The sequence below is a fragment of the Rousettus aegyptiacus genome, unplaced genomic scaffold (assembly GCF_014176215.1).
Source record: "Rousettus aegyptiacus isolate mRouAeg1 unplaced genomic scaffold, mRouAeg1.p scaffold_m13_p_3, whole genome shotgun sequence".
In the NCBI taxonomy this organism is placed as follows: Eukaryota; Metazoa; Chordata; class Mammalia; order Chiroptera; family Pteropodidae; genus Rousettus; species Rousettus aegyptiacus.
The window spans coordinates 48,296,108-48,311,150 of record NW_023416306.1 but is presented as its reverse complement, the minus strand read 5'-3'; the positions used below and the strand labels follow the sequence as shown (position 1 = coordinate 48,311,150).

General features: G+C 37.2%; 1 protein-coding gene across 10 annotated transcripts in view; it reads left to right on the top strand.

Annotated features, from left to right (window-relative positions):
• Window positions 1–15,043, top strand: part of RFX3 (regulatory factor X3) — a 252,558-nt gene that overhangs the window by 223,735 nt on the left and 13,780 nt on the right. For all 10 annotated transcript variants that reach the window (XM_036217702.1, XM_016138324.2, XM_016138328.2 and 7 more), the window contains one exon: window positions 968–1,121. In XM_036217702.1, the coding sequence (XP_036073595.1) occupies window positions 968–1,121 (154 nt within the window). The remainder of the gene's footprint in view (window positions 1–967; window positions 1,122–15,043) is intronic.

The window sequence follows — 15,043 nt, the reverse complement described above, 5'->3', positions numbered from 1 at the left end:
AATTCGATGGAGTCAGTTTTTGCAAATACCTTACTAAAGTCCGAATCGGACAGTAGGTTTCCAATTAAACTGTTAATTGTGTCATTTTATACTTGCCTTGTAGGGCAGAGGCCCAACACAGAGAGAATAAAGCAAACATAGCATTAGTAATATAATTCAACTGATTCTTTTTCAAACATATGACAGTAATTTCACGGCATGCTAATCGGTATTTTTAAACGGTAACGAGGTATTATAACTGAAAATCAGTAGATTTTTTTTTTTTTTTTCATTTTTCCAACAGAAGCTGGTGTTAGAGCTGCTGGTGACATCCAGACCCCACAGCGTATTCTTCTCTTTGCTCACTGTCCTCCAGCCACACTAGCCGCCTGGCTGTTCTTTGAACACATCAAACATAGTTCTACCTCAAAATCTTTGCATTTGCTCTCGTTTTTGCTGAGAAAGTTCATGTGTTCCCATGCTCACTCATGTCAATCCAGTTTCAGCTTAAATTTCACCTCCTCAGAAAAAAATGTTGCCTAGCATATTTTGAAACTTCAGTGTGGTGCAAATACATATTTTCCCAAAGTGTACACTAAAATCAATATTATTGAGAGGCGGTAACGTAGTACTGAACCTTCAATAAGGTTTTCAGTTTGAGTTGCTTTTTCTTATGGTGATGATGCGTTGTCAACCTTTTAAAAATATTTTATATTCATTTCTGACCCATTTGGGAGCATAATAGAGTCAGCAGACTTACCTATGACAGTAAAATGGCTCTAATAAAGATTAACCAAGTCTCAGGCTGACCTCTTTGCCACTCTTTCAAAGAGTCGAGCCAACTGCTTTCAATAATGAAATTATCTGTGGCAGGTTGTGTGCTATTTCATCCTATCAGACCTCCAACTTCTTTTAAGAGGAAAAGTAGATTGAACTGTCATCCTGGTCACTAATACTGGCTGCATGTGTGTCTTTTCTCTTGGAATAGCTCAATGGTTATTCGGGACCTAACCTTGCGCAGTGCTGCTAGCTTTGGCTCCTTCCACCTGATCCGTCTACTCTACGATGAGTATATGTTCTACTTAGTAGAGCATCGTGTTGCTCAGGCAACAGGAGAGACACCCATAGCAGTCATGGGCGAGGTAAGAGAGCGATAACCAATGTGTTGTTGTTTTTTTTTAACCTGAATTACATTTTAGTCTAAATATATTACTTATTGATATAAACAATGGTTCCTAACCAATAAGCCTTAGTCCCTGAAGGGGCTGTGGATTTATTTCAGGGGGTCCTTAAATGTCTCTGTTCATATGTATTTTCTTAATCAATGAATTCTAAAATTATAGATTATATCATGTGGACGTTCATGAAATATTTCAATGTTATAAAGGTTTCTGAAAGAAAAGTTTGAAAATCACTGGACTAAAAAACTTTTTTGAATGGAAAATAAGAAAGATTGGTGCTCCTGATAAAACTAAAGGCTAGGAATACAGAGGAAAAGTTAAATATATATTTTGTAGATTCTCCCAGTGTCCAAAAATTAAAATGAATAATAATTCCATTTTAGAAGGTGATGATAATGATGATAATGATAGCTAACATTTTGGGGGCACTGACTATGTGTCAGACACAGTTCTAAACCCTTTAAATGTAACAAAGCATTTAACACTTAACTGTTAGAGATGGGTACTATTTCATCTTGTTTTACAAATGAGCATCTAAGAAACAAGTTGAAAGCTAAGACTGAGATTAAATGGTTACATAGCTAGTAAATGGTGGAGATCTGTTTTGAATACTCACTCTGATTTTCAAATTCATGCTTCTTCTAATCACTAAAGATGTGAAGAAAAAAAATCTCAGAACTTTTAGATTAGTAAGCAAAATATCTTTTCAACAAGTGTCAAAAAGCTAAAATCCTGAAGTTAATATAAACAAGAGTTTGTAAATATAATTAAGGATAGGTACACATGCTCAAATGATTCAGCATTGTCTCGTTTTATTGTATTGAACTGGGGTTATTTGAGCTCTTGATAGATTATACCAGGTTAGGCAATACTACAAATTACCCCAAGCAGTAAAGAAGAAAAGTTAATTTTTAAACTATGCTTATGTTCCTTTTTAAATAAAAAGTGAAAATAAATGTGAAATTCTTTTCCTAGTTTAATAAATATGATAGTAAAGGTATAAATTTAAAAATACATTAAAATACCTCAAGGACCTCTATAATTATTTTAATATAAATAAAGTACATGTTAAACTTATTCAGAATGTTCGTTAAAATATTCTTTTCTTTCTCTTTTTTAAAATGTATGCTTTTCTATATGTGTTTTTATGATGTTTCTTAATGGTGATTGTGCTTAAGTGATGCCAATTATATATGTGTGCAACTAAGCAAGAATCATTGTAGCTTTTAAATTGTAAGCAGGACCTCATGTGACCAAAACAACTGGACTTTTCTTATATTTGACTTTCCCTTAGTGCCCCTTTAGTTCTTTTATAGATGCCTTGTTTCAAAATGCCCAGTTGGCAAGTAGGTTAAGTACTGTAAAATTTCTCAACCGAGGGTTTAAAACTTCTGAAATAGACATGCCTTTTGGCATATTTAACACATTTGCCACCCACCTCATACATTTCTGGACTTCTGTAATGGGGTAATCAGGATAATGACAACAGGAATTCTCATTAGCACCATGTGACTAAATGGCCTTTGCTTTCCTGACATCTTCAGGGAACAAAGGCAGTGGTTATGAGCCACAGTGTGCAAAGGCTCAGCAACCTTTCCATGCTTCTTGTTGGCTTCTTGTTGGCTCACCAGAATGAAAATGATGGTGGCCTTACATAGTCAATACTGTCAACTAATCATTCTAACAGGCATTGCTTTTTTTAAAAAAAATATATCTAGACAGTGTAAATGAATATGGCAGATTGCCAAATGAAGGACAAATATGACAGGAATAAAATCTAGATCAGAAAATAAGGTATGAAATGCCTTCGGTAATATCAAAGATCTAAGCTTTCTTTGCTTACTATCTCCTTACCCCATTTATAGGAAAATCTTTTGAGCTATATCTGCTCACACATTATCAGCTCAGGCTAGTTAAGGCTAATTTTATAAGTTTGATCTCCCCAAACAACACTGATGCTTCATACCCCTGTTAGCCATGATAAACAGGTTGGCTCTGGTCATATTATCATATCAAAACTGTCTTGCTTCTTGGAAAAGGAGAAGGAAATTTTTTTAAAAAATTAAAAGGAATGCTATTTTCTCATGTGTCCTTCACGTGTTATATTAAGCTTTCCCTAGAAATTGGATTGGAGGCAGAAGAGACTTTTTCATATTGCGGCTCAGTTACACTCTTAGCCCCTTACGTGCCTGCCCTTTCCAACCACTAAGTCCAGAAGTGCCCATGTACACAGTGGGAGCAACGCCTCAGGACAACATCCACTGGTATCCATTACCATCAATCACATCAAGTGATTTTGAATCATCAGTAACAGCAACTACAAAAACAATAATTGTCACTATTTATTGAGAGCTTATTATACAATTAATAAAATTAAACTGTTCATCTGTCTACTAATAGCCCTTTCTCGGTAAATGATACTACAGTCCTCCACAATTATAGTGGATACCTGAGTGTCATCTTTTACATTTCTTTTTTTGTCGACCCTCATAGCCAATGAATTGTTCTGACTGCTTTTTCCCAACACCTCTGCCCCAATAGAGCAGTCAGTATCATGAAAATGCAATGCTGATTGTGTTATCCCTACTTAAAATCTTTAGTGGCTTTCTCTTCTGTTAGTTAAGAAACAGAAATCTTGCTTTGGTACAGAAGGTCCGGCCCTGCCTCTCTGATCATACCTCAGCCCCTTCTTTCTACTCCTGCTGTTGCAATCACAGTGGTCTTATTCTTATTCACCAAGCTTCTCTTGTCATTGGACCACTGTGTAAATGGTTCATCCTCCCTGGAACCCTCTGTCTCAGCTCTCCTTACCCACTCTAACTCCTGCTTCATATCCTAAATATCATTTACATAGGGAGGCCCAATTCCCCCAGACTACCTTAGATCTATACTTTCTGATTTGTACTTTTACTTTTTATTCTAGAACTCGCACAACAGAAATTGCATGGTTCTTTGTATGGTTTAGGATTTAAAGCCTGGAAATAATAGCAGACTTTGAATCAAAAGAACTGAATTCTACTTATAGTTCTGTCATTTATAGTAGTGTAATCTTGGACAAATCATGTTCATTTATGTTGAACCCAGGGCTTATCTCTGAAATTAATTTATTCATGTATTTAACTCATATTTCTTATGGACCTACTCCAGGCCAAACACCATAATGATTATAGGGTATAATGATGAACAAAAAATTTAGACCCTGCATTCATGAAGCTTACATTTTAGTAGAAGATAACATATTTATTAAATATTCACATCCCTACATAACTATAAATTCCGATAAGTGCTATACAGAAAAATTAACGGGTCATGAAGCACTTATTCTAGCCTGAAGGACTAGGGGAGGCTTCCCTCAAAACAGTTGTTTAAAGTGAGATCTAAAGGACAAAATGAGTTGACTATGTGAAGATAGTGAGAATTTGGAGGTAAGGGGTGGAGAACCACTGCAGGCATAGGGAATTATGTGCACAGGTCCTGCCCAAAATGGAAGGGTGTATGGCCAAGGGGGAAATTTTCATGGGAAATCTGAGGTACAAGCACTAGAGAGACCAAATATACTCCCATCAAATTCAGCAGATAAGAGACAGAATTTGATTAGAATGGAAAGCCAAAAAAATCAGATGAAGGCAACACCCATGTAGCACTGTTCTAAGTGCTTTATATACATTAACTTAACGCACAACAACCCTATGAGTAAATACTATTATTCATCTATTTTACAGATGATGAAATGAGACATAGAGCCTTTAAGTAACTTGCTCAAAGTCACATAGCTACAAAGTTATAAAATCAGGTTATAAAAGTAAGCAGTTTGGCACCAGAGTTCTTGCTGTTAATTTACCATTTTTATTATGTGCTACAGAATGGGGTGAGATTGGAGCAAGAACAGTACAGAAATCAATGTGGGAGAACCTGGAAAATAGTCACAAACTTTCCTGGACTTTGTTTTGCTTTTGTGGGTGCTTACTTTGGGAGAAGTGTCAAATAGCGAAATAGATCCAGAAGCAAGGAAAAAGTATTTCCCTTTTGAAATACTTTAAGGACAATTATTGTATTTTGTCATTAATGTGAATTCAATGCATGAGTTGGGCAGACAAGAGAGACCAATACATGTTTTACATATAGACACAGTATACAAACATATAAAATATTAATTCTGTGTTCACTATAACACTGTCATTTCAATTGTTGAAGACTTTTAGAGAATGGAGCCCTTCAGTGAAACAGCATCACAGGTCCATTCCATTTCATCCGCTACTACATTAATACTGACTAGTAAGTTATTTAAAAAGCATTTGCCATTCCGGAGTTTCATTACCATGTTTGCCTAGATGACAAAAAGGAAACAGGATTTGTTTACTGCTAAAATTTATATAATTTTTGAATTTTTATTTAAATATTATCAATGTATCCATTGACTTTCTGGCAGTGGTGAAATGTTAAGCGTAGAGATAAAATAAAAGAAACAAGTTGCATCTGTTTGCACACCTGCTAAAAAAAAAATGAGGCTTTCTGTGCAGCTATGACAAGAAAAATAGAGCAGAAAAATATCCTTTTATTTGAATTTTATGACTAGTTGAATCAATTTTGAAGTTTATGGTATGTATACTGTATTTCATTATACATAGTCCATTAATATATTCACTGAACCTATGAATTTTGATTGGTTCATAAAATTATTTTCTATAACAAACATTTTTATACGTAATCCATTAAATATATTTAAATTATCTTTATAGCAATTTAATTATACTTATTTAATATTATATATCTAAGCCACCTCTATAACCAACTCTTCTAAATAAAAAATAGAACCAAGAGATGCTTTAATTGTTTAATCGTGAACACCAATATAAAATATATTATTTTAGTAAAACTTGTAGGGAAAAAATTTGAAGAACCCTTAAGGATTTACCAACAAAAGAAATATATCTTGAATTCATCAAAGTTGATGTACTCAAAATAGAAGGGGGAAAAACATCTTCAAAACCTGCAAACTGGAGAAGAGCAATAATTTAACGAGCAAGCTTTTAGGATAAAATTTGAGTGAAAAAGTCTAATTAGATAGAAGAATAATTGTGATAAGTAAGCCATGGATGCTTAAAGTAAAACCAGACTAATAAAAATTAATTTCATTATTCTAGTGTAACTGGGAAATATACTGAAAATGCACCCATGGAACAGCTGAGATGTTACAGAATATTTTAAAAGGAATGAATCATGTCATAAGTTAAAATCATTTGCAGAAAATAAAACTATCTTGGAATAGTAGTAGCTTAGAAAATATAATGCATACTTGTCAAAAGTTGCATTTATTATTAATAATAAAGCTTATTATAATTTATTGATATTTTTCTAATTGAGAACTGGCCTTGTGACAATCACCACACTAGGCATTTTCCATTCTCCTTCAGTGTTCACCAAAACCTTGCAAGAGATGTGTCTGTGTCCCTGTTTCACCCATGAGGGAAACAGGTTGAAAGTTGCCCCAAATCAGAATTAGCAAGTGGTAGAGCTAACTGTAGAAAAGTAGAACGGTCTCGCTCTAAACAGTTAAATGGGCTCAATCCCATTTTAATTTTTCACTGTGTAAATTGTTGTAGGCAGTTTTGGAATAGGCGCTAATTTATTTTTATCTGTATCTCTACAGTACAGCTACCCCAAACTCACGCACACTCACAATCATACACAAACCAGATGCTTAGCATGTAAGCTTTCATTATTTTGTTCCAAGCTTCTTTCCTCTGCCATTACAGGATGCATCTTGATAGTCCCACCTCCCTTCCCCTTTCCACTTTTTGTTAGTAGAAGTTTGGAATATACAGACTAAATGGAATATTAGTCTCAGCAAATTGCATTTGGAATGCAAAATCTGCCAGAAAAAACAACAATAACAACAAATTACACCCTTCAGTTCTTCTGTACCCACCCACATACCAGACCTAAATCAGAATTATTTTAGAATTCGTAGTTTGCTTTTAGCTATAAATCTGCTCCACTACAGGACATAATTCTGACAACTTGAAAATAAATTGTAAAAGTGACCCCCTGGAGGAGAGACATGGGAGGCCCTTCTCCTATACCTTCATCTTCCAAGTTCCTAAGAATTGACTCTGTAGAAGCTCTTCTATTTTCCTCCTTTTTCTTGGTTTGCTATTCTGTTCCTCTCTCTCCTTTCTCTGAGAAAAGCACCTATTGACTCTGCAGACCAGGGCCACAACCCTTTCCCTCTGGGATCCTTACTCATTAGCTTCCCATGCTTGGTTTCTTCCCCTGCCTGCTCTGAGCCATAACCTCTCCTCTCAGCCTCTTCAGGGAACAGAGCTTTGCTTATAACTGTGGTCTAAACATAGGTGCTCACAAAATGTTCAAGGAAGGAAGCACAAAAGAATGATGGAAAGATAGATTACCAATTTATAGGATTTCTCCTTGCATTTTATGATTGATTGACTATTAGAGTTCTTTATCAGGAAAACAAAGCTCCTAGACTAAGAAGTGCTCCTTTTCCCTAGAATGTGCCTGCCAATATTTTAGAGAACCTCTGTCTGAAGGTGAGTTTTTATGGGTGCTTTATAACTAGAGATTAGTTTTCCTAAAGGGTTTAAAGTGGGAAAAGAGAAGAAAATAGAAGTTCAGGATTTCTTAACATGTTTAAAGAACTAGAATAGTCATCGTAGACATCAAGAAAGAAGTCTCAGTACATTGTCCTCTTCAAAAAGTCCATCACCGCTGGGCTTTTTGCTTAGAAAAAAGTTAGCCTGGTAGCCCTGACCACAGAGTAAGTTTGGTGTAAGAGAGTCCCTGGCAAAGAGTAAGCCTGACAGCTCCCCCTGCTGGCCTCTTTGCCACATGTCCTTCGTGGAGCCCAAGTGGCTCTGGAGGTGCCATTGTCTCTCTGGTATGTTTGTTAACAGTCACAGGTGAAGATGGTTATTGCTGGTCCTCCTGATAAAGAAATAGTCCTTGTTTGAGATGGTTGGGCATGTTTCTCAACTCAGAGAAATTGCTTTCTGCTTTTCACTATCACAATGCTCAGCTAAAATGTGCTTTCATAAATATGAGAGATTTTCTACAAGTATATATGGACCAGGTGTGATGATACTACAAGCACTTCAGACCTGATTCATGCTAGTTGTAAAGGTTTTCTTGTTACAAAGAGAACATGTTTCCGTATCCCAAACCCCATTGTCTGTCTAGTTAAGAATTTCCAAAAAAATAGAGGAGGTATAATCAAAATTAAGGAGTAGTCATGTGACATAATAAACCAACACTATGGTTTCCTGTTGATGATGGCTTCAAGGGGAGTCTGTCTTAAGTTATAAACACCAAGGTTCTTTCTTTTCAACCCACAGTTTTATTTACATAAATAATATGCTTCCAGGCCCAACCCTAACATTTGTAGGGCCTAAGGTACCCTGTGTCTAAATATTTTAAAAGTTACAAATCAAGCTACAAATACAATCTGTTCGACCTACCTATGTTGGTAAATGTACCTTGATAACAACTTGGAAGGCTGGCTTTAAATTTAAAATTCTCAAGCTCCCTCTAGTTCTATGCCCCAAAATGGTGACATAGATGTAGCCCCTGGTCCAGCCTTTAGCCCCTGACCACTTATCTTGTCTTACATATCACTGTCTATCCTATACTCTGAATAGCCTTGCACTCACACTTGTGGTCACCTCAGTCCATCATCAGGTTTGGTCTACCCTTTGCAAACAGTTTTCCCTCATTGTCTATTCCTTCTTTCTTCTGAAGGATGGACTTGGAGAAGAGACCTGCATAGACCTAGAAGGGGACTCAGGGTCTCAGGGCAGAGAATTCTGGGGTCTTATATAACAGGAGTATGGTCTGGGGGTGGAGGGGAATCCCAGGCTCTGGAAGGTTAAATCTACTCGTCCCAGTTGACTCCTGCCACTATAGAAGGGGTATGGCCATGGGAAATCCCTAACAGGGATTTTCACAGTGTAGAGCTTAGGACAGAGGCTCCTCTTGGTTTGGCCTAATGGTAATGTTAAATGTTCCCATTTTCGAAACTACTTTTTTTCCTCAAAAGCAACTAAGGCTTATATTCTTACTTTACTACCTGCTTTCTCACTCATGAATGTACTCTTAGAGATTTGAAATGACATAAAGGTATATGCATTGCTGTGTTCCCAGGGGACAAAGGGGTACAAAAAAAAAGCCTCTATAGTTGGAATCACGAGAAAAATATGCTGCCTGTGTACAGAGTGGCCAACAGCACACATTGCCAGGAGAGCTTGCTACCCTGAAGGAGCAGGACCAACAACAGTTGGGGGGCAAAATTTGCCTTGGTATGAAGCAAACAGACAGAAATCTTGGCCATTTCAGTAGGCTTCAATGAAACTCTTGGAAATACATAGAAAAATACACTTACAGAAAAAAAGATAACCAAGATTTTGCCAAGTGGAACATTAAATTCCTTGCAAATTTCATAAAATTAGAAATCACTTTAAAGTCAGAAATTATTTTTCCTCAATTGTGAAAACCCTTTACTGGAGCTATATGTAAAATGCTTTGATTTGGTTCTCACTTAGAAGACATTTAAAGAAAATAATAACACTGAAATCCCTCATGACTGAAATTTCAAGATGTTTCTTTCCACTATCAAAAACATCCAAAATAGTTGCTGCTACTTAAGCCTTTTGTGATTGATTCCACTAACCTTGGTTAATAGAACTGAAATCATGGGAGAATGCTCAGCCATATAATATCTGTAAAATTCAGAACATTACGAAGTTCAAGCTAAGTGTAGGATGTTCAAAGATTAGAATTGTGTCAAAAAGTTCCAAATGTGCATGTAAATAATCTTTCTGCTTCTATAAGGAAACCTTTAAAGTAAAGGGCTTTTAGTTCTTTATTGGCTTCTCAGAAGACAATCGGCTTCTGCAGAGACAGAAGCAGTTGGTTAGACCAGGGTTTACATGTTGGTATTCATCTGAGCTCACCAGGTAAGTAGGTGGGTAGATAGGTGGGATGGATAAGCAGACAGGCAGACAGGCACATTATAGGTCCCTGATTTTCGTTAACTCCATTTTCTTTCCCTTTCATTGCCATAAATATCTGAAGTTATGTGTATTACTCCAGAGGGCTGTGTTTGATGGCCTTCTACTCCAGATTAGATTTTTTCATATTGATTCAGCACTGACAATCTAAGTAATAATGTGTATAATTAAACCACCATTTTTTTTTTTTGCAATACAAAGATAAGCTTAGAAATTGAATAATAAAGCATATAACATCAAGGCATGGGAAGGCTTTAATTGTACTGCATTGCAGGGAAAAATAGGCTGTAGACAATTTTTGAACGTTGAGTTGGATGATTCATGGAATTACAAAGAATTCAACAGCATTCTTTGGGATGTAGCCAAAGTGGTAATCAGAGGCAAACTAATTCAATGCTTTGTAGAACACAGAAAACAAAATACAATGGGGAAACAAGTCATTTAGAAAAGAAAATGGCAACATTAGGAAGGAAGCATAAACATAATTAGGTCTAACTAGACGGTCATAGCTAGACTTGTAGGAATAGCTAACTAGTAGGAATAAATTATAGGTTTTATAAGTACTTGTGAAATAGGGAGAAAATTATATATATATATATACATATATATATATTACACATACATAAAGTTTATGCAAGTTAAAAGACAAAAGTTAAGTCTCAAAGAGACATCTTATTCCAGTCATGAGGTAGAAACCATTTCAGACAATTTTATAGTCTTCAGTTATTAAGACAGCTTAAAGATCTTCCCTAGAGCAAATGATTCATTGGCAGAAACTGGAAAAATATACACATGTACACATACATGCATGTTTGCTCCTATATACGTATATTTAAAATTACCAATGCTGGCAGAACTGGTCTCCAGTAACAGACAAGTCACTTGTATGACTTTATTCTGAATCTAGGTAAAGCCTACATCTAAAGAGAAGATGAAGCCTCTCAAATGAGTAGTCTTTTGTAGTTCAAGCTGTCACCTTTTTAGCTTGTCAGCTGTAGATCTTGGTCCCCGGGTCAGCAGGAATACCTAGGGACACATGGTATAGTTTACTTTGTGGATTCTGCTGCATGCTCTGCCTGCGGTCACTTCCTTCAGCTAGTCACCTCCCAGCACCTCGGCGTCTGGCTTCTGGCCTCCGTGCAGCGTGGACCCTCGCAAACCATCTAGTAGTACTAACACAGAGGTCTTTCTGAGGTCTTTGGGGCCACCTGTGGTGCAGTTTGGCGGCATGAAAGTGTCCCAAGACCAGTATGTAGCCTAATCCTTAGTGTATAACGTTAATGTTAGAGTTAATCCACAGGCCTCTGTTAAGATGTGAAGCTTAGGGCTTTCTTAACCCCACTGCCCAATAGCTTTTGGTTTCCTCAATTTCAATTCCCACTTCTTTGTCCAGAACGACTTCCTTATGTATCATTAACAACTTTCAGCTTTGTGATCCTGGTAAATATTTTTGGATATACATATGGTTTCAGCAAGCCTAGACCTGGAAATGCATTCTGTAAAAAACTCTCAAACTAGTAGGAGTTATATGTAAAATTCTAAGTCTGTAAATGAAAAATAAAGTATAAATACCTTTATGATAAATATACCATAAAAGATGAATTTATGCCTATATACTACCCCAGCCCACCCCCAATGAAGAACGTAAAACAGATAAAATTGAGCAAAAAAAAAAAAAATGCTATGTTCTAAACAGCTTAATCTGAAGGATGTGTTTCCTTCAATACTAGGGGGAAAAATAATGACAAATGGTTTTACTCTGGTAAATGTGTTGTTTTTTTTTTTAATAGCTTAGATGTGGGTGGTAGGCAATATAATGGACCCCCAAAGATGTCTACATCCTAATCCCTGGGACCTGTAAATATGTTAGGTTATGGGCAGAATTAAGATTACTAATTTATTGACCTTAAAATAAGGAGATTATACTAGATTATATGGATGGGCCCGATGTGATCACAAGGCCTTTAAAAGTGGAAGAGAGAGGCAGAAGAATCAGCGTCAGAGCAGAGCAGCGGGGGAAAGACCCACACTGACACTACTGGCTTGGCAGGTAGAAGGGGGCCGCACCGAGAATGGTGGGTAGCCTCTGGATGCCGGAAAAGGGACAAAAGAAATTCTCCTTTGGAATCTTCAGAAAGGCGTGCAACCCTGCTCAGTGAGACCCATGTTAAATTTTAACCTCAAGAATTAGAAAATAATATCTTTGTGTTGTTTTTAGCCACTAAGTTTGTGGTAATTTGTTGCAGCAGCAATTACAGTATGGAAGGTATATTGCTTGAATGAAGTCATTTATTACTTGTGGATCATAGACTGTTCCTCCAGTGTGTATATATTTTTTTACTTCCTCCTCTCCTCGACATATGTCTCACTCTCATTTCTCCATTGATGACTCCACCCTGAAAATCATTCCCATCTGGAACTACTCCCCGTTCGCTTCTACCAATGGAGAATTTATGTTATTGCACTATCTCTTGATATCTTAATCTACTATCCAAATTGGAACAAACAGCCCACTAAGGAAGCTTGTCCCATCCGAGTTACTAACACATGTAACCTTTTTCCCAGTCTCTTCTCTTGCAACCTTCCGTGCAATCTTTTCTCTCAACCTAGACTTCACTCTTCATCCACTGGTTTGCACGATTAAACACCAGCCTTGATCTAGCTCTGCCTATACCTGCAAGCCCCCATAGGAAAAAAGAGTAAGATTAGTCTTCTAAATGACTTCCCATCTTTAGAAGCTGACCCTTTTTTCTTTCCTTTTGACCTTCGTCAGTTGTCGCCCACGTGTCTGAGCCGTGCTAGTTCTTAAAGCCTCTGATTCCGTATCCTTTCTGTGGCCAAAATCTTCCAATCCCTTCACTGTTTGTGAACTGCAGCAGGTCTTCTAGAGTTAACAAACTCTTCTAGCCAGGCGTCAGTCCATCATCTGTTGTTGTAAATAGTTTTATTGGGACACAGTCACACACATTTATTTGGCTATTGTCTGTGGCTATTTTCGTATTATAGTGGCAGTGAAGTAATTGCAACAGGACCATAAAGCCTAAAATATTAACTTTCTGCCTCTTTACTGAAAAACAATTTTCCAACTCCTGTTCATATCTGGACCTATAAATTTATAAATCTGGATATATTAACAGATTTTCTTAGTAAGATGCATTTTCTACAGGGGACATTTACCTAGCTGCCTGAGATGATGTGGTTATGATTACTCACTAACCCTTTTGCTCCAAGGTAAACACTTTCAGGAAGGACCGTGTGCCCATGGGTGAGGACTTCATCCTAGTCCCTGAACTCTTTCCTTCTTCCATCCCCAGTCTCACCACTCTGGGCACCCCATGGATCCTTGCTTAATTGCTGTCTGGGCTCCCTGAATTCCTCTGCATTGTTTTGGTTTCCAAATATACAGCACAAGCCTTTCCTTCCTCTCTGTGAAAATTTCGCTGCTGCTGTATCTAACGTGCAGTGGTCTCTTCTGTGTGCCTGAAGGCCGCATTTGCCCTTGTGAGCCCGACTTTTCTCACGGTGCCTGTGCTTAAAGACAAGTATTAGACCTCTCCATCCTGTAACGAGTGAGTCTCCAGCTGCTTGGACACAAGTCAGGGTCACCCTCAGTGTCTCTCTCAAAGATCCTGCCCATAGTTGCACTGGCTGTGCTGCCCAGTTGCCCCTGCTGACCAGTTGCCCATTTACAATTCATGGCCATTCCTAGTCTTATGAATTTATGGTCTGACAGACTCCCCTGGCTGCCTTGGCCACACATGTTTTTAATCTACTGTTTTCCAGGAAGGTGCTCATTATTGACACTTTGTCAGGACCTGGAGGAAATGGTTTCTAGGATGGGAGGTCTTTTTTCCTGAAAACAACAGATATGCTTTCTCTGTGTTCCATTCTGTTTCTACATCATAATGTCTCCTATTTATCTATCTGGCTGACAGAATTGTAATTCCTACATACATCAAAGGCCATATGCTTTCTAACCCCAGAGCACATTTTAATCTATTAATTTATATTCCTTCCTCCATGTATGGAACATACATACTTTACCTCTCTGTCTCTATTTCTCCCTCTCTCCTTCTCTCCCTCTACCCCTCGCTTGCTTCCCCTTTCAGATTCCTAAACTGAGGGTCAAAATATCTGGTCTCAAATCTAACACCACTGTATTTCATATATAAGGTTAGACAAATCAATTCATTGTTTTCAGTAGCCGTAAGATGAAATCTAAGCTCTTTACCTTACCAAATTTATGTTTTGGTTTGGTTTGGTTTGGTTTGGTTTTGGTTTTTTTGAGGCTGAAATGAAGAAGTAAGTTCATTAATTTGGTATTTATTCAACCCTTAATATTTGTCAGTATTCGTACCAGATTCTGGACTACATTTATGAAGAGGACAAACAAGGTCACTACTCATGGCACTGGCATTAGGGTTGGGAAGACAGATATTAGATGAGAAAGTAAAGTAAGTGTTGCATGTTGTGGTAGGTGCTTTGAAGGAAGTGATTGAGGGAAGATGATACTTAGAGCTGTCAGAAAAGGCTCTCTGAGGGAGCGATATCGAGAAAGTGATACTTGTAGTCATAATATCTGAGAGAAAGCCTACCATATACTGAAACATGAAAGTACTTTATAAGCTGTAAGATATTACCTCAATCAGTTGTAGCCCCTTCCAGTCCCCAGTGCAGTAGAGAAGTTAGAAAGCAAAAACAGTTTTTCCAATTTCTGGAGCTACAACTTTACAGTAATCTCTGTACTTTCTTACAAACCTCCATTTTTTTTTTTTCATCCAAATCATTTATCTCTTCCTCCTCTTATGTTTCTGGTTTGTGCTAGCCAGATGTAGGTACTTGCCATCTGTTCCCTGTCTA